The following is a 22,177-nucleotide window of genomic DNA, read 5'->3' on the forward strand; positions in this document are numbered from 1 at the left end:
GTTAAAATTATGACAGCATATTTTGCAGTTTGGGATTTAGCACAGGAATGTGAGATTATTTGCAAATAGAAGAATGTGATTGACACTGGAATTGTTCTTGTGTCTCTCTGGGGCAGTTTCAGAAGACTATTGGTCTGCTGAAGCCATATCAGCCTTTTTTCCTTATCAGGAATGCTTTTTTTCAATGAACTGTGCTCTTCATTCCCAGACACCACGGTCTGAGCCAGTTTGGAGCTGAGCCCATAACTGAAGCTGTTGACTTTTGTGACATTTGTATGAAAGTCATTGCTTAATGCCTGGTGGCAGGAGGGACGAGGGACCTGAGATGCTCATGTCACTACAAGATGCTAAATAGCTACCAAACTGTCAGATAATTGGCAGAACACGAACTCCATGCAGAGAAATGAGTTGCTGTTGCTCTTAGCAGAGCTGCTCTTTATTGCAGTGGGAACACATTCCACTATTTTACAAACCTTTATTCTGTTTTTCTTGGAGGGAGAATTAAACATCTGTGTAACTGCAAGGAAATAATCAAAATAGCTGGACTGTGTGTAAGTGAGAATTTGAGGCTGGTATCCAGTCCTAACCAGAAATTTTTCTTCTTTGATCTGCCCTGTGGATTTTCAATGCAGCTCTGCATTGCATATTCATCACCACTTGGCTGCACGGATCTGCAGTTAATGGGAATTCCACACACCAGATGAGAGAAGATGACATTTACATGACGTGATGTGCATATAATGTACCACATGGTAAGTCAGAGGGGGTTTCTGATCTGGGCAGGCCAGGTTTCTCCTTTGCTATTGGAATGAAGCAATTGCCTAGTTTCTATTTTCCATGTTTTGGAACATAATCAGAGGTGTTAATCCCAAGAACTAAAAAATTATGAACCAGCTTCTCTGTCCTGCCAAAACCAAAATAAAGATATTTAAGCATAAGATTTTAAAAATAACTTTTGATGGATTTTCTGATTTCGGGCCCTCTCAGTACAGTCATAAGTGAAAGAAAATTGCACTCATTTAAATAAATAGAACATGAGTTTCTGGACATTCACAGATTTCCAGGAGCTAAAGCATAAAGGCAAATATTCCAAGAACTATGCTAAAATTCTTAGAGAGACAAAACTGGATAAAGATAATGAATGCCTTTGTTTATTACTTTATTCCTCATGCATTCTGCAAATGTATTTTGTCTTACTGTCATGTTTAACTTTGGGTTTTTTTCTACAATGATAGCACAGGAACCAGAGGAAAGATAGTATTCTGGGTTTTTTAAAAGGTCTCCAAATTCTTAGAAAGTCGTGATGAAAATTTGAACACTTCTTCCTAATACCAGATCACCTCAGGTACCTTCCCTGGCTCACCTGGAATAGACACAGGTTAAAAATAAGAACTGAGTCTGAAATTTATAGATTTATTTAGAGAACCTAGTCACAAAGTAAAGCAGTCCAACAGGTGAAAAGATATTGGAAAGAGACTTTCCTAATTGTAAAGATGAAATGTGTAATGAAATATTTATATACAAAGAGAAAGGAAAAAAATCATTCTCTCTAGTAGTAAGATTCATAAGCATAAAGTAGCTGGGAAACTGCATGAGGAATTCAACAAAATTTGTTCCAAATATGTTTTCCAAATAGAACTAGTTTTTTCTCTATAGCCCAGTCTTCACTGATTTGTTGCACTGATATGATTTGTTTAGAAATATCAGTTAAGGCTATGCAAAGCACTGTACACTGTATTCTTAATTCACTTTAAAAGTGGCTTGTATTTCTTTTGAAAGATTTTATACACAGGTGGCCTGGTAAATCACTGTAGATCAATATAGAGGAACAGCTCAGGTCTAATACAAATGACAAGCACAAATTTAATTTTCACTACCAGTTCTGCATGACCATAACTGAGCACAGAGAGTCTTGCTTCTAGCTTTCCTATCTGTTAAGCTGCTTTTATCCTTCTGCTAGTGCACAGTTTGAGTGTATGAGTGCCTATTCCCTCTCCCAGCTGTATTCTTACCAGCACACAATGAAAGACAGAGCAAGACCCTGAAGGCCCACTCCTGAGCCAGTGGAAATGAATGAAAATGAATTACCATTTCTAGAAGTTATACCAGGTAGAATTCTTGCTGCTGACAGTTCAAATGTATAATTCTATACATAACTATATCCCCATAAAGAAAGGGTTTGAATGGATCAAACAGAGGCCTTTTTTATACTAATACCAACACCATCACTAACATGCACTCAGGAAAAAAAGGACAATCACAACAGAAATATGCTTCTTGAACATACATTTTTTTCAAGGAGCATAATCATATTATACATTTCACATTTAAATGGTGTGATGCACCAAGCAATTGGCAGACATGGCATGTGGATCCTAGCCTTTTGACACTCCTGAAAATTTCCTCTTTGAACTGATTCTTGTAATCCAAACAACTTCCACAAATAATGTTGGCATTCTTCCTGTCTTGACGTTTGGTGTCATGAGGCGAACGTCCCGATTGACTGACCCTCACAAATTACTTGAAAAAGTCCAAGTGCTTGAATTACATGAAAACCCCCACCAGCCTCCTCTGAGTCCACTGGAGCAAAGCTGGTGTTCTGTGATTCTGTCCATGCACGTGCAATTGCATCTGCACTGTGAGGGACCTGGTCTGTTAGCACTGCTGCTCTTCTCTGCACTGAGCTTCTAATAATGCAAGGAGGGCATAGAGCTAGTGTGGGCAAACTCAGTGTCCAAAAGTGCTGGGATATTTCCAAATGAGAAATAAAGGGGTCTTCGTGAAAATGGACCTCAAGATTAGAGTGTATATATAATTATATATTGCATGTGAAGATGCAAAATTCTCTTTGATTTGGCACTAGAGGGAAATGGGAAGGTGTCAACATCTTCTTCCCCCCCACCACTGGGTACTGTGATAAGGCTTCCACTCACCTTGAGGTTCTTGTTGTGCCTCTGGAGCTCTCGGCACAGGCTCTCGAGCTTGCTGCGGGCGAGGATGGCTCGGCTGTGCTCACTCTGCAGCTGGTCCTTCTCCTTGGTGATCTGGGCCTGCCTCTTCTGTAGATACTTCAGCTTTTTCTGCTCAGCACGATGTTCTTCCAGCTGGGCACAACGGGGATTAAAATGGGGAAATCGATTAAAATGAAACAAAGAGGGATAGAAAAGTAAAGAAAATGAGCTCTTTTGGTTTGGGGAAAGTCTTCACACTCTTAGGAAATGATTTGTATTTACCAGCACTAATGGGACAGGAGAGAGGAACCTGGACACTCCCAAGCCTGCTTGCTGCAACAGTCCCAAGTATGCTGTACTGTGGGTGGGTGAATATAATTTTTAACACTCTTGTCACACCATTTTAGCTCTTCCTTCTTTGGTTTGAATTTCTTTGAAGGACATCTGTGAGGTTTTTATTTTTGTTTCAACATTTGGAACTAGAGCAGTCAGTAGTGCTTTATGTGGTGAGATTTCTCCAGATCATGAGGTAATACAGTAGTTGCTCACTCTATTTTACAGTTTCCTGAAAAAGAAGCATTTTCCTAAATACCCAGGAACCTGCTGGTAAAAACAACAAAAGAGGTTCTGGAGACCAGGAATGCTGTTTGTGTGGGGGCTTTGTTGCTGATGGAGGAGAATTCTCTTCAGGGAAGAGTTTCCCAAAATGACATGTGCTTGCCAGGCTCCCCTGGCTCACAGGACCATGTGGGAGCATCTATCAGTTGTGTTTCTGGAGGTCTTGTCATCAGTGGGGGTGGGTCATGGTGAATCAAACCTCTTTTGGGCTCTTTGTGTCCATGTAATTCCTGGAGGAAACACGGACAGTCCCTGATGTTCCCCTGGGAGCCTGCTGTTCTGTGGGTGCATGGCTCCTGCCTCCCCTAGAAGGCTGGTAGGGAGACGGGTGTATTTGGAGGGGGCAAAGAGGACCAGCAACAAAATTGCTAACAGTAATCCCTGCACAGTCTGGTCATTTCTTTTGATACATGGATGTTTGGAAAAAAATTCCTGTACTGTAAATTAACACCCTAACAGTCAGGTCAAAGAAGCCTTTCACCTCTGAAGCTTTTAATGATTTCATCTCCTGTTCCAACACACAATAATCCTCCTCACTGTATCACAGGTGTGCATGCATTGCAAGGCATTTCTGAAGTCCAGATGTTTTCTGATTGAAAAACAGTAGCACATGAGCTTAAACATGCAAACCTTAATAACAGTTGCTGTTAAGACTACATTATCTAATAATATGGTACCACTTGTACTAATTATTAACCCCAGTATGACTGGGAAAGTCTGTGAGCACTGGGGAATGATGTGGGGCTCAAGCAAGACAGTCAACAGCATCATACTTTACACTTTCATCTGTTTTTTGCAGATGTTCAGAAATTTGTGCTTACAGTAGAGAGCTCTGTGTATTAGTAATCAAATCACAGCTAAGTGTACCACAAAACAATGGTCTCACCAGCTTGGAGTATATTTACAGTTTATGTCCAACTTTTAACATGTGCATTGTCTATTTTTACTCCTGTAGATCACAATAGGGGCTTTTGCATCTAATCAAGCTGCACTAGCTGAAATAATTTTTCTAGTATTGTAGGAAAAAAATCACATTTCTGTAATTAAGGCTGAGATTTTTTTCCTTCATAAGCTTGTTTTTGTCCACTTCCCCTTTCCATTGAAAAACATAAAAAGTGTTCTTTTTGCTTCACATTTTGCATGCACAGCCTGTGCTCAGTGGATAAAGATTTATCCAAATTTCACATGATTCACTCAAACTGTGCTTGAGATAGGGGGCTCAGAAGAAGGTCGGTCTTAACCATGATATGAGAAGTTTTCCAAGCATTTTTTTCTTTTTGTTTCCCCATTAGTATTACGTGCACTGGGAACTTATATTTCAAAGTTCTTAGGAATATCTAAGACCTGGTGTTACTTTTGCACTGAAAAAGGCAATTCACTGGTAAATAGGAATGCCAAAAGGGTCCCCAGTGATAATTTTTAAGAATAATTAATGAAATAGAAGCTAAAATTAACTGCAAATAGAAGGAATTATGATTTTTGAAAGCTGATCTAGACAAATAAATAGTCAATTTAGGAAAAAAAGGTTTTATCTTGATTCCACAGCAGACAGTGACAGAGCTCATATTTATTAGCATAATGTTCTTAAACCCAGCACTTCTGAGACTCTCAGGACCTCTAAGAATAAGCCAGTTACAAACAATTCTGCAACAGCTGTTTGTAGGCAAAAGCTGTAGTAAACCACAGTCTGCTTTACTAACCCAATACACTGGATTTAATGAATGAAATGTTCTCTGTTGGCGAGTAGCGTGGCAGAACTTGTGCCCAAATGGCTGCACCGTCTTGCTTCCCCATCCCCTCTGGCATGGCTTCTACCTTCAGCAGCCCCTGCTCCAGCCTGCTGTGTGCACACAGTCGTACAGACTGGGCCAGGGCATGGGCTGGCAGGGAAATAACACATTGCTGGGGGGCTGTGGGGAAGGTGGTGCATTGGGACCCGAGGACTAGGAACCTCTGCAGCCAGTCAGCCCCAGCACTACCTAAAGCAGGAGAAGCCACTGCTAGCACATCTGTCACACAGCTACACCTTCCCTTGAGCTGAACTGCAGCAAGTGTTTATGTCACCACACAGCTCACCAGACCAGGGAGCTGATCTGGCTGAAAAGCAACTCAGCAAAAACAAGACATGATCTGAAGTGTGTGATGGGGATGGACAAGGGGGAGCAGGGAGAGCAGCCACAGCTACAGCCAACTGCTGACAAGCCATAAATCACACTGTGTCCCTCAGCTGCTCTGAGTGAGCAGGGTAAGGCTGTCTTCAACAAGGTTTTACTGAATGATTTATTTTAGTGACATTGCACAGTGTGTCAGAAACAAGTGTTCAGTATTTTTGTTTTAGCACCTTTCTCCTGCATGGGCTACTGGCAATATGGCCTCTGTTTTATACAGTGCTCCAATGCCATTTGAATGCAGTGGAGAGTACTCTATAGAGGAAGAAGACCTATTTCAGTTAATCCGTGAGCATGAAGTCCCTTTGAGCATGAGATAAACTATGAACAGCCTGAGCCAAATTTATGAAATCAGAGGATTTTACATGAAAAAAGTGACAGCTAAACTTTGCTTCACATTATGATGAGACATGGACACATCTGTGCATAAAACCAATTACAGAGTTAATGTTCTGCTTCACACATTTTTCAGCACTCCACAAAGTGTAAAATGCTGAAGCCTTTTCATTTGTAAGATTTCCACAGCTTATGGTCATACAGTCCTTTGACTACACAGAAAAAAATCCCTCCATCTGAAAATAACCCATCTTAAGTGCAGGAAGAACAGTCAAGTAGGTGGCATTGTTACAGGGGTGACATTATGGTGGCAGAGGCTTTGACTCTTTATTTCATTGTGTTGTGGCTTCTCTTACAAGTAGTTTCAGTTGTCTATTATCTGCTTCCTAATATAGGAAGTTTTATACTAAGTCCTGTATTATTTTCATTTTGATGAAATCACCAATACATAATTTAAAGCAATACCCACAACAGAGTCATGCAAAACTCCTTGCAGGAGGTGAAGGCAGGAGTCTAGACACCAGTCTCCAGTGTGGGTCAGTTTGGTAGATTTGCCTTTAAGTACAAACATTCTGCCTTATCAACTTTTTGACCTAAATCTTGTTTTCCTCACTTTTAACTTTTTTTCTCTTTTTCACCCACAATTATCTGACCATGACAATTGTTCTGGGATTCACTTATCAGGACAGACACTACTGCTACGTGAGGTTTGACCATGCTGCATGTCATGTATTTTTTACACCTTCATGTATAGACAGTTCATACAGAAAAGAGCCAACGCAGTACTAACCAGCTCTGCATACTTCTTAAACAACAGGTCCAGCTTCTCTTCTGGAGTATTCAGCTTATTCAAACTTTGCATCAGTAGGGTGGCTTCTTTTCCTTAGAAAAAAAGAAACAGATTTGATGCTAGAGGTGGTTTGTAGCTGATGTACTATTATGAAATTTGTTGTTTGATGCATGCGTCTGTAAAAACGCAGGGTGAAATGAGGCACTTTGGAAAGAAAGGAATAATTTTTGCTATAAATTTCTGGGTTTGTCTTTGCCCCATAAGAACAAACATGCTAGAACTTTCCTCCGTTTCAGACCTCAGTAATGTGCTTTCTTCTAGCAAAAGCACTGTCTGTGGAATGCTTTTGTCCTGTGTAATGTCATTGTCATTCAATGTTTTTGCAATATGATTAGGTCAGACACATGGCACATTTGACTGAAATAGGACAGAAAAGGCCTGGACCCCGAAGGCTCAGGAACAGATCTCTTTGCAAGTGAAAGTGGATCAAATCTGGTGTACTCAGCTCCTCCTGTGCTGATCAACCCACACAAGACATCAGGAATATTAAGTCAGATATGGAGACTATGGTATGGAAGTAAATAATCAAGAGTGGTAGGAAGTGCCAGCCAGGTCTGGGCTATGTGATACTGGTGTAAATCAGTTCCCTGATGTGGTGAAGAGAGCTTGTATACCAGAGACAGCCTAATAACTCCCTGGGTGTGCAGAGCTAAATCACTGCACAGCCAATTAGGCATTACTTCTTCTCTGATACCTCTTGGTTTTCATTTCGGCCCCAGGTACAAGCGGAATCTTGAGCATTGATTGTTCATCAAGTACAAAGCGTCCCTGATGTCCCTGGAGATATAGTTGCTGGTGGTCCCAGGGGCTTGGACATGCTTTTCCAAATGCTCCTCTTTCCCAAGGCTGTGAGACAAAATTTGCCTTCTGCTTTGGGCTGGACTTTTTCTCCTTCAAGTCTAGTGCAGTCCAGGAGTACTGTCTATGGAGAAAATCCTTTATTTCACACTAAGTTCTCTCTACAGCATCAGCATAAATAAGTTGAAGTGAGCTAAAATCAAATGGTGGTGTGAACTGTCACAAGTGCAGATGGAGAACTGTGTTTTGGTAGGGTTTTCACTGAGCTTGCTGAGGTAACAGTAACTGCACCAAAGCCAAGGCAGTAGAAACTGAGGAACTTTCTTCTGGACATTCAAAGAATTTTTAAGAAAAACATCCATGCTCTGTCCTATGCTTAGTTTCTTGTCTGTAAGAATGTCCTGTGCTGATTTCTTTACAGGCTTAGTCTGCATTTGGGTTCGGGTTCTCATGCAAAGGAGAGACTTGAAGATTGGCCGGAGTTAAATGTAGGAAGGGAAATAATTTACATGTATGTTAGATTGGGATGTAACTACATTGCTCTCTAGTGGCTGCCCGGCAGACAGTACATGTATACAAAAACTTGCTGAGACTTCTTTCTAGCTCAACTAACAGCCCTGCCAGGGCTGAGGTATTAGAGAATAAATGTATTGGCTTATTTCATATATATTATAGGATGAGTCCAGGGGTTTGCTAAATGAAAAATAACCTGGGTATGACAGTGACTTTATTCTGCAGGTTCCCATGCCACATATTAGCACCATTATTACTGTTTTGACCCGTGAGTAGTCATACCTGAGGAGACAGGACAAGAAAACATTCACTGAGATACAAATGAGAGGCTGGGTTTTCCTTCATCTAAAAGAGATTTTGTGCAGTGTGTCATCGGACTGACAGCTTTGGCTGACCAGTTTGGGTGGCCCAGTAGTACATCAGTGTTGTGTGATAGGATCCTAAACTTTTATTTTTAAAGGATTAATATCTGATATAGCCTTCATATTGGGTAATGCCAAAAATAATGATCAGTATTAGAAAAGTTGTAATGGTCACTGTAATTCTCAGCGTAGCTGTAGATCCCTTTCATCCACACCAGAAACTTAACATGGTGAAAAGCAAGGACCAGGGAGTTCTTACTTGAGTTTGCAGAAGGGGTGTGTGACTATGTAAATACTTGCCTAGTCCCTTCAGGATTTTCTTCTCCAGCTTTTGCTCCTTGTTGCCACTGAGCTCCTTTGCTTTGGAAGCATCCCCAGGAGCTGGCTTCTCTTTCTCACTCTCCTCATTTCCATCTTCATACTCTGCATCCTCCAAGCTGCCTGGCTCTCCCTTCCCAGGCCTGTCGGTTCCTGTAGCAGTGCTTTCTTTCTCCATCAGGCTTGTGGCAGACCCGTAGGTTTTAATGATGTCCTCCAGCTGCCGGCTCAGCTCCTCTGAGATGTCACACATGGCTGCTTCGGGCCACGTGCTTGTCTGCTCCATGGGGGCTGGAGCAGGGGATGGCAGGCCAGGGGCAGGTTTGTCCCCACTCTGCCCTTGGATGTCCTGCCCGGGTGAGGTGGAAGACTGTTCATTCTCCATGCTTGGTGCAGTACCTGACAAAAAAACAAATGGAGGGTTAATTCACAGGCATACAGAATTAGCCATCAAGCTGTTCCCAAAACTTGGCCAGCATGTGAATGATTTTGTGTGAAATTTGGGATGGCAGCTTATCCATTGACTCTGCCTTGACAAATATATCACACATAGATAAATAACCAAGGTGATTTGCCTGCAAGGAGAAAAGCAAATTACATACTTTCCAAGAGGAAACCCAAATCTAACATTTAAAAATTAAAACCTCCTATTCCTACTGCCAGCAATGACACATGAAATGACACCCCAGTCACTTACACCATTTTCATTCCCTCATACACTATTTGCCACATGTTTACTTTTCTTGATCTGTTTACCTGCAATGCTGGCTACCGATGTGGGCAGCTTCACTTCAGAGCTGCATTAGTTTCATTTCCTGTTTCTCTCCTGTTGGCACATCCATAATCACATGTTAATTTTCTGTTTTTTCATTTTCCCTCTGAATCTCACGTTCTTTTTCTCAGAGTTTGAATTAAAACGCAGGAGACCGAGAATTCTTTTTCGGACTTAGTTGTTTATTATATCCTATCTATAATACAGCTGCATTGGATGTGCCTCTTAGTTGGCAGGGTGGAAAATGGCCCTGAGTTCTAACTTTCAAGGCCTTTTAAAGCCTAAATCAACCAATTATGAAATACCAAGTATATGTTTTTACTTATAATCCAATAACTAACCTTTCATGATCTGCACTATGGGTTTTTTGATCCAATAACAGAACCCCTAGATTTGTGAAGAAGAAGGAGAAAGGAGAAAGGAAGAAGAAGAAGAAGATCCACAGTCCAAATCCTCTATATTGTCACAAATATATACATTACTATCCCAGAAACCTAAATTCTCTAAACCCAGGGTTCCAACAATCATGAAAAATATTTTAAATTAAATTGGTGCACCAAAAATTGCTCTGTGTCCTTGGAAAGCCCAGCATGGTGCTTGATCTACAAGAGACATGGTTTGGTACCATCACAATAACAGCAAAGAATAAGATAAACAGCTCTAAACCATCTTTCTCTTGTACTTGCTGCATGTGGCTGACAGCTTCTTTGACAAAGTAAAAAATACAGAATAAATCACAGTGAAATAAAATCAACCACACAACATAATTTGATAGTCTGTGGTGTTTTATGGGGCAAATTTCAGCTAATTTATTCCCAGTTTGCAAAGGGAAGCTTTCGTTTTCTTGCATTTTTGAGCAGCTACACTCAGCCAGGCAAATACAGAGCCCCCAGTGTACCTGTGTTCCTGCTCTGGCTTACCCAGGACCTGGCAATGAGGGTGTCAGCAAGAGCATCCTGGGCACCAGGAAAACTCAGAGTAGTGAAGGCCCCTTCCCTCTCAGAGGGAGAGGATGCTGGCACCTCTGTGTTGCCCTCATGAAGTAGTGCAGGGGTGTGGGGTGGGCAGCTGGGCCTTGCTCTGCAACTAGCCCCCACTGCTGCTTGACTGCAGATTCTGTACTCTTTCCAGCCACAAGTCCTTTCTCTCTCTTTTCCATACTGATTTTTATTCCTCTCTTTAATGATATGATTTACAATGGTGCCAGTGTGGAAGGAAGAGGGGAAGAAGCTTGCTTGGTTGGCTCTTTCCAGCATCTGAAGTGGTTGCTTTCTTATTTTTTAAAAGACAACTTGCTTTGAAAACACGGAGCTAACTGGGAAGCATTTTGTTCTCTGTTCAAACAGGCTGTAACATATATTTTCTATAGTGTCTAAATTTCTGCAGCTTTCAAAATTGTAAACTAACATGGCCAAAGGCATTATATGATAAGAGAGATGTCATTTACTGTAATAAATGACTTGGTGTTATTAAACTCTCCGCAGTCAAAGTGATGTTTGGAAGTGCAGTGATGGCCATCACTAAGGCAACATTTTTCAAGATTTGATTTTCTAGCTATATGACCAGGCTTGCAGATAAGATAGTCAAACAAGTTATCATCTCTCAAGCAAATAATTGAAAGCTTTGAGTGGGGCTCAGGAAGTGCTTGAGTGGGGCTCAGGAAGTGCTTGCTATAAATCCATGCCCCTGCAATCCTCCCAGAGATACAACTTGCCAGCAGAAATGGCTCAGGAATGCATCTGGACCTGGTCTCACAGACCTGTCACACAATTGCATCCCATTCTTTCCTTACTCCTTGTGGCATAGTCATTATATCACTGCAAAATGATTGTAAAATTATATCTATCTGATGTCATATTGAGTTTAATTTACATTGAAAAATTAGACCCTTTATGTGCAATTTAGGGAAATAATTCCAGATAGCAGGAATGTTATCCTCCTGTTTGTGTTCTTTTTTAACTAGAGTTAATTGACTGCCAACTAATTCAAGGTCAGTAAGAGTATTGTAAAGGCTAAGCTAGATGCTCTGTAGAATATGTGTTTATCTCTGACACGTTCAGGCTAGTGTTTACTATTGCAATCATTAATTTGAACTAATTGGCAGTTGGCAATCAATCAGCTAGAAAACCCAGGACTACCAGCTCTTGTTTAGGCAGAATAAAACTCTCATAAAGTATATTTCCAATTTAAAATAAGCTTTTTTTGTAATATGTTCATCACAGAGGGAGAACAGGATTGCAAAATGCTCCATTTCCAAGTATTAATTTATTTTCTGACTATCTCCCCCTCCTTGTAAGTAGGCTCAAGTCGATGTTCTCTCTGCACCTCAACTCTCTCCCTTGGCTGCCTCCTAACTCCCATCTTCATTGCTCATGTGGTAGCACTGTCTGGCTAAAGGTTTCCCCTTAGATGAATCACAAAGCATGTCTGCAAATACAGTAGGCTTTAAATCAACAGTGGCAATTGATGTGTGCATGGGGTGTCTCAGTAACAAGGGAAAAACATGGGTGAATGAAAGAGAAACTGGATGTTTAGAATCAAGGACACAAGATGTTTACAAGCTGGCCTTGCAGGAAATCTTCCCTAAACATACATTCCTGGCTAGAAAGGGATTAGTTATAATCAGTCTGAAACCATGGCAATTCACATCTGCTGATTTTCCATTCACCAGCCCAGAATGGTAAGGAGGCAGGAAACCTAGAAATACACAGCAATGAACTTCTAACCCAAAAGGTGCCCATCTGCTGGGTCATACTGAAGGTTTTATTTACACGCACAAATAAATCTAGTAATGTTTTATTTTGTTCTTCTTCAGGCTAAACCAGAGGTCTGATAACTGCTTTCCAGCACAAACACAATCCCAATGAAGATTTCTCCACCTTGTTTTGCACAACGGCTTCCACAGCGTTGCAGTTTATGCTGAGGGAGACATAGCATCTGAGAGTTGCCTGCTTACAGCCTTTGATGCTGGGAGATTTTACTGCAGCTGGCCCCAGTTCTCCCTTGTGCTCTAGCCTGCTTCATCTTGATGCACGTAAGGAATTCTCCCTTATCAGGCCATAAAAGACTTTTGGTGTCAATCTCAGCAAGACCCAAAGTGTTTACATTATATGCTATCTTAAACACAGTAATGCCTAAAAATTAGGTGACTGAGTCCAGAAGAGGAATTCCTTGGTTTTTCAGACTTGCCCAATTTTAGACTACCCACCTCTTGAGTTGTGCATCTCCTACTACCACTACTGCTGCCTCCAGGCACCTGAATTTCCAACACAGCCTTATCCTGTTTCGTGGCGAGGGGGAAGACTGACCAGTCTGATTGAGTCTGAGCATTGCATCTTGTTTACTCTTTTCCTCCTGCATTCCCAAATCCTGGAACTGTTCCACAGCTGTGAGATCAGCACCTTTCTTGGCCCTGGTGTTTTGGCTGGAAACTTGGCACTTGTAGTTGCTGCATACAAATAGTTGCTGTGGTCCTCCTCTCCCTCAGCAGGAAACACCCCCAAGGGTGCTGTTGCCTCCTCACTGTGAGAAAGACTCCTTGCCATTCTCCTTCTTCCTCTGTTAAGAACTTAGGATAACCCAGGACAGAAACTGAGCTTTCAGCATAGCTGAGCACACAGCATAGCCACGGCTGCACCCAGAGGCAACAGCAAAAGGTGTGCACCTCAGATCAGTCTGGTTACATGCTAAGTTTGTTTGTCTGTAACTATATCCCTCAATATTTCACATTTATGGCACAATTTGCCTTCACTGTGCCTTGAAAACAGCCAGTATTTCCAAAGTAAAAGGTCAGTAGGCAAAGGCCAATGACTGATTTAGCAGAGCTGCAGTAGCCATTCCACTGCTGCTAGGAGAACTGTTCTCGCGCTGGGGTGTACCAGCCCACCTCTTGCACTGCTGAAGCCAACACCACTGCCCAGGCACCCTCCTGGCATGACCAAAATACAAGCATCTTCTTCTTAGCTTCTCTTGCAGACTGCCTTGGAGACTGATACAGAGTTTTGTTTATCTTGTATAAACAGTGTGCTTCCCCTTCCTTCTCATGGGATTTGCTTTCTGATTTCCTTCTTGCAGCTTGAACTTCTAGAGGGTTTACAGACTGGGCTATATTTAGCTTTTGCTATGTATTCAGCAGAAGGACACATGGCACCTGCTCTGCAGCCAGGAGCTATTTTAAGCTCTTCTAAAATAGGTGATGGTATTTAGCACTTTATGCTCGAAGTTCACATACACACACATTTCTCTAAAACAAAACTTTACATATATTTGCACCAGCCAACATATACTGATAAAATCTGAATTTTTATCCTCATACAACACCAGACTGGTCTGCAGTGACACCTCGAAGCAGCAAACATTAAACTCTGGAATTGCCCCTGCTACACTAGCTCCAATCACCCTCCAGAAAAATACAAGTACCTTCTTACAGTCTAGACACTGCCCTATGTGTTACTTCAGAAAATGGTGATAAAACCAGCTGTATCAGCACACATTTGAATAGCTTTATGATTTATGCACAATTTTCTAGCACAAAACTGAACAAAAGTTTGGAGGTTTCATGGCAGGTTTCCATGCAGGCTCAGAACCAGACTTGGAGGCTTTCTGAAGCCTCCTACTTCACCTCCCATGTTGCTGAATCATGTCCTGAATCTTGATCACTGATTGTTGTAGCAGACCACCCATGGCCCCCAGTCTCACTTCAACACAAGCTCTACGAAAGTAATCTTAAATTTCTCTGATCACTCTTAAGAGAAGCATTTCTTACTTTCACCAACAACCTTGGATACCTCCCTGTTTTCCTCAGATGTCATGGTGCCCAGACTTTTCCTAGGGCTATTCCTAGAATATGCGGGTTGACAGTCCCAAAGCTGTCAACATTTTTACCTTAAAGCCCTTGTGCCATGCCACCAAGCAGTGACAGCAAGGAAGCTGTTCATCAGACTTACCGGAGCAAAGAGAAGAGCTGAGCAGAGAAAAAAGTCAGGCAGAAAGCTCAGACAAGGGCACGCCAGCAGCAGGACACTGGTTCTGTAATCCTGCCACTGAGGGGAGAGGGACAGGAAGACCAAGTGAGGAGGGAAGGACAGAATGACACAGGAGGAGCAAAGAGTGCAGGGGCTGAGTGCGCACGGTGCAGGGGACTGTCTCTGATAGGCGCGTGGGGGAGCTGCCTGCTGGCTGGCAGTGTAAGCCAGCTATGTTGGCTATTCCCTGCTCTGACAGAGATAGCACGAGACATTAGAGACTCAGGCCCTCAGAAGGAGAAAATAAAGGGAAGGGAACTTACACAGCTGCTACCCTTCGAATTTAAGCCTTAATCCCTTAATGACTTGACGCGTTGTGCTGTGTGAAATTTGTCTGTATTGACTATGGATTGGTCAAAGTGGGTCGAATTTTTCTGCGTCTACCACAAAGACTGGGACAGATTTCCAAAATGTGAACTCCCAGCTGTGACTGCCCTTTGTAGCCTGGGATTTGGGCAGGATTTGTTAAAAACAGGCTGATTCTTAATCATAGACTCACTGGCTGGAAGAGACCACAGGATGTCTTTAGTTCAAGCTCTTGTTTGACGGAAGCTCAGCTGTGATCTCAGATGAGGTCTCTCAGGGCTTTAAATTAGTCTTTAAAACCTCCATGGATGGAGACTGCATGGCCCCCCTGGGAAGGCTGTTATCTGACCTGACTATCAGGGCACTAAAAAAGTTTCTCTTTCTACCTAGCCTTAACCTCCCTTGTTCCAGCTTGTGCCTATTGCCTCTTGTCTTCCCACTTTACACTCCTGTAAAGAGCCTGTCTCTATCTTCTTGATAATCTCCTCCAAAGCTTTCCCAGGCTGAACACCCAACCACCCCTCACAGGACGAGTGCTCCAGAGCCAGCTGCCATGAGGCTCCTCCACTGCATTGACCAACTTCTCCATTAAGGCAGAAATGCTGAAGGAGGTGACTGGTGTAGCTGCCCCCCCTGATACCAGCAGCTCCCAAACAAATATTGCTGCCAAGATAACCTGCCTGACCTACTTTCTGCATGTGACCATGCTGGCTCATATTGGCCCAAAGTTGTTGATACAAACAAGCCCCAGGGAGCTCAGCTGCACGCTGCTTATGCAGCAACCAGCATTTCCCAAGTCTGTGACCCACAAGCCATTCAAGCACCATCTTGAGATGCCATATCACCTAACCACCATCTGCTACCCGCTCCCTAGAAGGAGATGTAGGTCAGTTTAATGCACAGATATGCAAACAATGGAAGAAAGAAAGCCTGGTACTGGAAGTGGAACCAGGGCTATGAGATGAGAAATGAGACTTGGTCTCCAGCGAAAAACAGTGAGGCTCAGAACAAAAGGTGGCAAAACAAATGTATACTACAATGATTTGGAGTAAGCCTTCAAACCAATCCATGGCAACAGAGGAACCAGAAATGCTTTGTGCCTGATTTACAAGGGATGTCAGAGAAAGCAGTACTGGGCAGCTCAGTATCAAGAAGTACCAACTCAGAAATAGTCTGTATGTTAGCAGCATCTCAGGCTTTTATTAAAGGGAGAGGACTAAAGGTCTTTCTATATTTGTGGAGACAATGGGGCAAAAAGTTCATATCTCGGGTGGTTTCTCATTAGTCTTACTTCTATACTTGGAAGAGGCAGCTCCTATAATATGAGGATGCACAGACATTGTGTCTTACGGGAAAATCAGTTCTTCCAATTCTTTCACACACTGGTGGTGGCTTGGTAGTGTTCCTAAGGAAGTCACAGATTTAGGGATACCGAAAAGGAGTGAGCTTGCAAGGTCAGGGGCTCCTGTCGAAAATCTTTTGGAGCGGGTTGGAAACTGGCTGGCTGTGTTTTGAGAGAAGATAAATCTCTAGGGATGTTTGTGACAGGGGCAGTCTGAGAGATCAGAATACCAGTGAAGATAAGACTGTTTGTATGGGCACTTTGTGCTCCTCCTGATTTGACTGAAGAATTCTCCTGTTCCAGTCTCTGTTAATTTTTCTTTTGAAATAAAATCAGCTCTGAGATCAAAATGTACAACTGAGCTATCAAGGAGCTAAGTAACAACTGAGCTGCAGAAACTTACTTTGGCATATTCTTACCCCTTGGCAAACACAAGGCAAGACGCGTTCAGCTTTGCTCTCTTTCACTAGCTATTACATGTCAGCTCGTTTTTGCAACAGCCTGACAGCACGCACAGGACCCCTCATCACAGCTCAAATGACATGCTGGGATTCACTGGGCACTGGGAACTTGGTCATGTCCTTCAGGCATCAGAGTGTACTGATAACAAGAAATTAGTTGGGGTTCTCGTCTTCATTATAAAAATCAGCTACAAGTAGTACAAAGCTACTATTCTGAGTTGTTTCTAAATATGCAAGTAAATATAACAGTCTCTGGTGCAGTCAGGAAATAGAAAGGCGCAGATAAAATCATTATTCCTAAGTTTGTAGGGAGTATGTAGGTGTAGCTTCAGAAGATTAAAAGGGATCTTCTGGATTTTGGGCTGTGAATTGAAATAAGCATCTTAAGAAATGTAAAGGGAAACCCAGACAGAGAAACTTAGAGGCATGTGTTGAAACTGCCATGCAGGCAATTTACATGCTGAGGACAACCAACTCACTGGCACTTGGACTCCTCATGCTGGGATGGTTACATCTGGCCAGCTCAGGAGAGAGTGGACTGAAAATGCTTTCTGTGAAGCCTGCAGTGTCTGAAGTTTCAGCTTTTGCAATGTCTTAGGCATTTCATGTCCCTGTTTTGGGGAAAAGAAAGAAATCATTCTCTAATACATGAGAGAGAAGAGAAATGTACCTTCCTCACATTAAAGCTGGATGACTCCTTGAGAATCTGCAGTAATAAAACTGAGTTTATTTTACAGGTGTGTTCAGCTATGAGCTGGATTGCATATCAATAACCCTACACTCTCTGTGTTGCACAGCAGGATTTCCATGGAGGTCATAGGGAATGTCACAAAAACTGCCTATTTCTGAGTTAAACATAATCATCATCAGCATAAATCTGTTGAAGGATAGATTTCCCAGGGGAGGAAAAGAATTTCCACCTATATTTATCATTTGCCCTATATAATATTAAATGTGTCTAGCCTTACCAAATGGAAGGACAAGTTTATCATTAAGTCAATGCTGTTGAAGCTTTGGTTTTTCTTCCTATCCTTCTCTGACATACCTTTTCCCTTCTTTGCCTAGGCGATTTTCCATAGGTCAACATTCAGCCCTCACCTGCTGATGCTCCCTGCTCTCCTCACTCCCTCCAGTGCCAATGTTGCTTTTGGGAGTTTCGTGTGTTCTTTCTGTGTCCCACGGGATGGTTTAGGTGAAAGACTGATAGTTCATGTTTAGACTCTCTCTCTTAAAGCTCAAGGGCTTTAAAAAATGCAGACTCTGAAGGCAATACTGCATTGGTTAACACCACTTGAAAAAGTTTTGAGGGTTTCTTTTTCACCACGAGCAATGGCAAGCCTAATTTCCTCTTCCACCTAAATGAAAGCTTGGTTTCTACAGAAGCCCTAATATCCCCTGAAAGCCATACAGACTGATTTGTCCTGCAGGCCAGACTTTTGACAGAAGGCAAAGAGGCTGCAGAGGTTCTCCTGCCTTCTGCACTGGCAAGGAAAGGGCTGTCTCCACCCCTCTGCAACCTGTAGCTGCTCTGCTCCATGAGACCCTGCTTGCCAGCAGCAGAAGAAAATTTGGAGACTAGCATTCCCAGTCCTGTCATACACAGGGATGCAGACTTCAGTGGACTGCCATGGTCTGCTAGTTCAGTGCCAGATCTGTATCAGTGAGAGTATAATTTTTTTATTCTTGTGCAGGAGCTTCTCTAAGAAACTGAACGAGTTTTTCATGGCTTTCCTCCTGAACAGTTTTTGGTTTATTTTTTGATGGATACAGGTTTTTCAAATTGTAGCGTGATGGGGCAGAACCTTTTGCTGTAATACCACTATTTCAGTCAATTATATTAGAAACTTAACTGGAAGGTCAAACACATCCTGGGCTGCATAAAAAGCAGCATGGCCAGCAGGTCAAGGGAGGTGATTCTCCTCCTCTACTCTGCCCTCATGACACCCCACCTGTCCAGCTCTGGGGTCCTCAGCACAAAAAAGATGTGGACCTGTTGGAGCAAGTCCAGAGCAGGGCTACAGAAATGTGGGAGCACCTCTCCTATGAAAAAATACTGAGAGAGTTTGGGTTGTTCAGCCTGGAGAAGGGAAGGTGTGGGGAAACCTTATAGCAACCTTCCAGTACTTAAAGGGAGCTTATAAAAATGAGGAAGACGGACTTTTTACATGGAGAGATAGTGATAGGACAAGGGGCAATTGCTTCAAACTGAGAGATGGTAGATTTAGATAAGTTATAAGGAAGAAATTCTTTACTATGAGGTTGGTGAGGTATTGGAACAGGTTGCCCAGAGATGATGTAAATGTCCCATTCCTGGAAGTGTTCAAGGCCAGGCTGGATGGGGTTTTCAGCAACCTCGTCTAGTGGAAATTTCCCTGCCCATGGAAGGGAGGTTGGAACTAGATGGTCCTTTCCAACCTGAACCACTCTATGATTCTATGAAATAAAGTTGATCTGTTCTGCTTAAATATGAACATAATATACTTATGTCATTACATAATAATAGAATATACTTGTAACATGATAATATACAGTAACAAGCAGGCATGTAAAATATATAATGAAAATACAGTGTTGATGATGAATTTAGAAATGCCTATAAATGCAAAACATATAATTTGAATTTAGAAAAAGCCCTCACAATGGGTCTTGAGACACAAAAGCATAGTGACATGTGAAGAGTGGTCTAGAAGTCAGAAGGTTGCTGCATCTGGCAGCATTTTTCTGCCATTGGCACCTACAACTAAACTAGTGTTGGGAGAGTCCTATGATGTTCCAATGAAAAGTTTGTCAAGACCAATCTCCACTGGGTTTAATTTACTTCTATAGAAATGTTGTAAGCACCTGGACCAATAGGACACTTTCCATGGTGGTCTCTTGGGAATAATTTCTCTCCTGTTTAGTCCTGTGTTAATGTAAAAAAAAGGAGGGGAGAGGGAGTAATATATTTGCATTCCACACTGTATCAATTTTCTACAGATTTCCTAGCTCCACATCAATTTCAAAAGGGTTGGAAGGTTGTGATTTGTCTTCTAATAGGATTTTATGGCCTGAAGGGTTTGTCATATACCTAATGTTTGCCATGTTTTTTTCTTCCACAGCTCAAAGATCCTGGCTACCAATGGCACTTAATAACTCAGCCAAATTAGCTGACACAGAAAACCCCAATAGGCAACAGACTTAACTATTTTAAGCAAATAATTTAATTCTTAATCTACATCACTAAGAATATAATTTCTGCATTTTAGCAAGGAAACCACTCTAAGAATCTGGAGGGAATCCCCATGGTCTGCTACTGAGCAGTTTTTGATTTATTCTTGGAAAGATTCAAGTCTTTTGAAACTTTAAGAGCTAGCAAAATCAATTATCAGGGTTTCAATTTTCTCTGGGCAATTTCCACCGCTTCAGCTTGCCCAAGAGACAGACTCTACATAAATACATTATGCTATGTGCTACTTGGAGAATTTGGCAGAGTTGAGAATAGCTTCACTTGAAAAATCACACAAAGGTAAAGAAAACCCTCAGGTGAGGCATGCAGTCACACCTGAATGCAGATCAGCAGTTTGAAAATAACTCTTCTCCAATATATAAAGGTAATTTATTGGGAAGGAAAAGAGCACTATTAGCTGTTTCCAGTTATTCTGGTACTGCAGTGAAGCTACTGCTGATTTACACCATTATAAGCAAACACAAATATAGCATGAAACTTCAGAAAGGTACTGAATCTTGAAACAATCTATTTTTGTAATGTAATTTCATTTTAAAATGATACTCCTCTAGCTTGAAATGGTCTTCTATCAACACTCAGTGGGAACAGAGTTGGGCCAAGTCAACCATCAACCCCAGACATTTTGTGAACCTGCTGGGGGAAATCTCTGTGCCCAATTCAGATGTGATCGTGTTGTAAATCACATATCAAATGTAATTGGGAAGTCTTTTAAATGCCAGTGGTATGTTGGTCAAGGGTGAGTTGTAGAGAAGAAAATATCTATTCTGGTATGTTAATGTAATACTGACTTGCTTTGTGAAAGGTAGTTTCTTTGTCTTTTCCCCCCTTTTCTAAATCCTTCCATTTGCTAGTAATGTTCACTTGCATCAGCTTCATTATCAATATGTATCATTTATTTTAGATTGCTGCTAGAACTGGCTTATAAAAATTAGAAATGGAAAAGACTTATTAAAGGCTCAGTCTTGCAGCTGCTTCATGTGTGGAGCTGTCATTGATTTCCCAACCAGCACCTGCTTGTGAGCAGCACAGAGAATAAAACAAATTAGAAATTGAAGGCTTGAATCTCTCAGCTGTATGGGCTGTACGTGGGCAGGAAAGCATCTCATAATTGGAGCCAAGCATCTTTCTCTGGGAAGGACAAGGTCCAAATTCTGCTGATAATCATAAGAAAGCTGAGGGGGGCAGAGGGCTGAACAACACTGAGGTTATGACTAACCTGTCTAGAACTACTGGAGGAAAGATTAGGGGCTGACACAATGAAAATGACACAGATTGAGATAACACTTTAAAAAAGCTTGGAAATTAGGGGAACATTTGTGGTGAAAGATAAAGATCTGTAGAAAGAAGCGGGAAAATAAGAGACAGTGATGGTGAAATAAGTCCTAATGAGGATCTTATTTTATAGGATAATGACAGGGTGGATGATGAACTGCTAGTTCAGAAGGAATGATCTCACGATCAGCAGAACTGGCAGCACTACTGTGGGATGTCTAAAACTGCTGCTGATGTAAACACCAATGACCTATTTTAAGGCATGCATGGAAAGAGAATCACTACATGGGAAACGCAAAAGGATGCAAGAGGTATATTGGCATTGGCAGATCAGAACCGTGAAACTGTGTCAATTGGATTTTTTATAAGGGTTTTCTAGCTGTCTATGTAGAAGCACCTTATTAAACATAATAATATTTGTGGGACCAAATGAATAAAGAAGAAAATAAAACCCAAGAGATGAAAGAATGAATAAAGAAAAGATCAGGTGAGAGTGAACTTCATATTTTACTAAGCTGAAAGACAAATTTTACTAAGCTGCCACAAGAGGTGGCACCAATGTCCCCAATTTGCTAGAATATAGTAAATCTTGATTTTGTGTACATAAAAAGACTATGCAAGTCATATTTATTGAGAAAGGCAATTTGGTCTCTAATTTAGATCCTGGACTTGAATAGGAGTATACAGACAGATACACGCATAATATTTAGCCTTAGGTGGCTTCGGATGTGTCTCCAAAATTCTATTACTATGAATTTAAAGAGTGGTTTTCCTCTAACAGCATTCTAAAGGAGAGGATGGGTCAGATCTCAGTGCTTCTCAATAGCCTCAGAGCAGTTATGTAATTTGAGACTCTCAAA

At 41.7% G+C, this 22,177-nt stretch overlaps 1 protein-coding gene and 1 long non-coding RNA gene across 2 annotated transcripts in view; one reads left to right on the plus strand and one right to left on the minus strand.

The window, feature by feature from the left end:
• TXLNB (taxilin beta) overlaps nucleotides 1–14,783 on the minus strand; it is a 35,548-nt gene extending 20,765 nt beyond the window's left edge. Inside the window, exons 1-4 of the mRNA XM_069010526.1 lie at nucleotides 14,633–14,783; nucleotides 8,897–9,313; nucleotides 6,864–6,955; nucleotides 2,934–3,104 (exon numbers count right to left, since the gene is read on the minus strand). Coding sequence (XP_068866627.1) covers nucleotides 2,934–3,104; nucleotides 6,864–6,955; nucleotides 8,897–9,299 — 666 coding nt within the window. The 5' untranslated portion in view covers nucleotides 9,300–9,313; nucleotides 14,633–14,783. The remainder of the gene's footprint in view (nucleotides 1–2,933; nucleotides 3,105–6,863; nucleotides 6,956–8,896; nucleotides 9,314–14,632) is intronic.
• Nucleotides 454–21,728, plus strand: LOC138108203 (uncharacterized). Its single transcript, XR_011149898.1, has 3 exons — nucleotides 454–752; nucleotides 12,502–12,720; nucleotides 19,918–21,728. It is a non-coding gene; the product is annotated as an uncharacterized lncRNA (long non-coding RNA).
• The last annotated feature ends 449 nt before the right edge of the window (nucleotides 21,729–22,177 follow it).

Source organism: Aphelocoma coerulescens, chromosome 3, assembly GCF_041296385.1.
Source record: "Aphelocoma coerulescens isolate FSJ_1873_10779 chromosome 3, UR_Acoe_1.0, whole genome shotgun sequence".
NCBI lineage: Eukaryota > Metazoa > Chordata > Aves > Passeriformes > Corvidae > Aphelocoma > Aphelocoma coerulescens.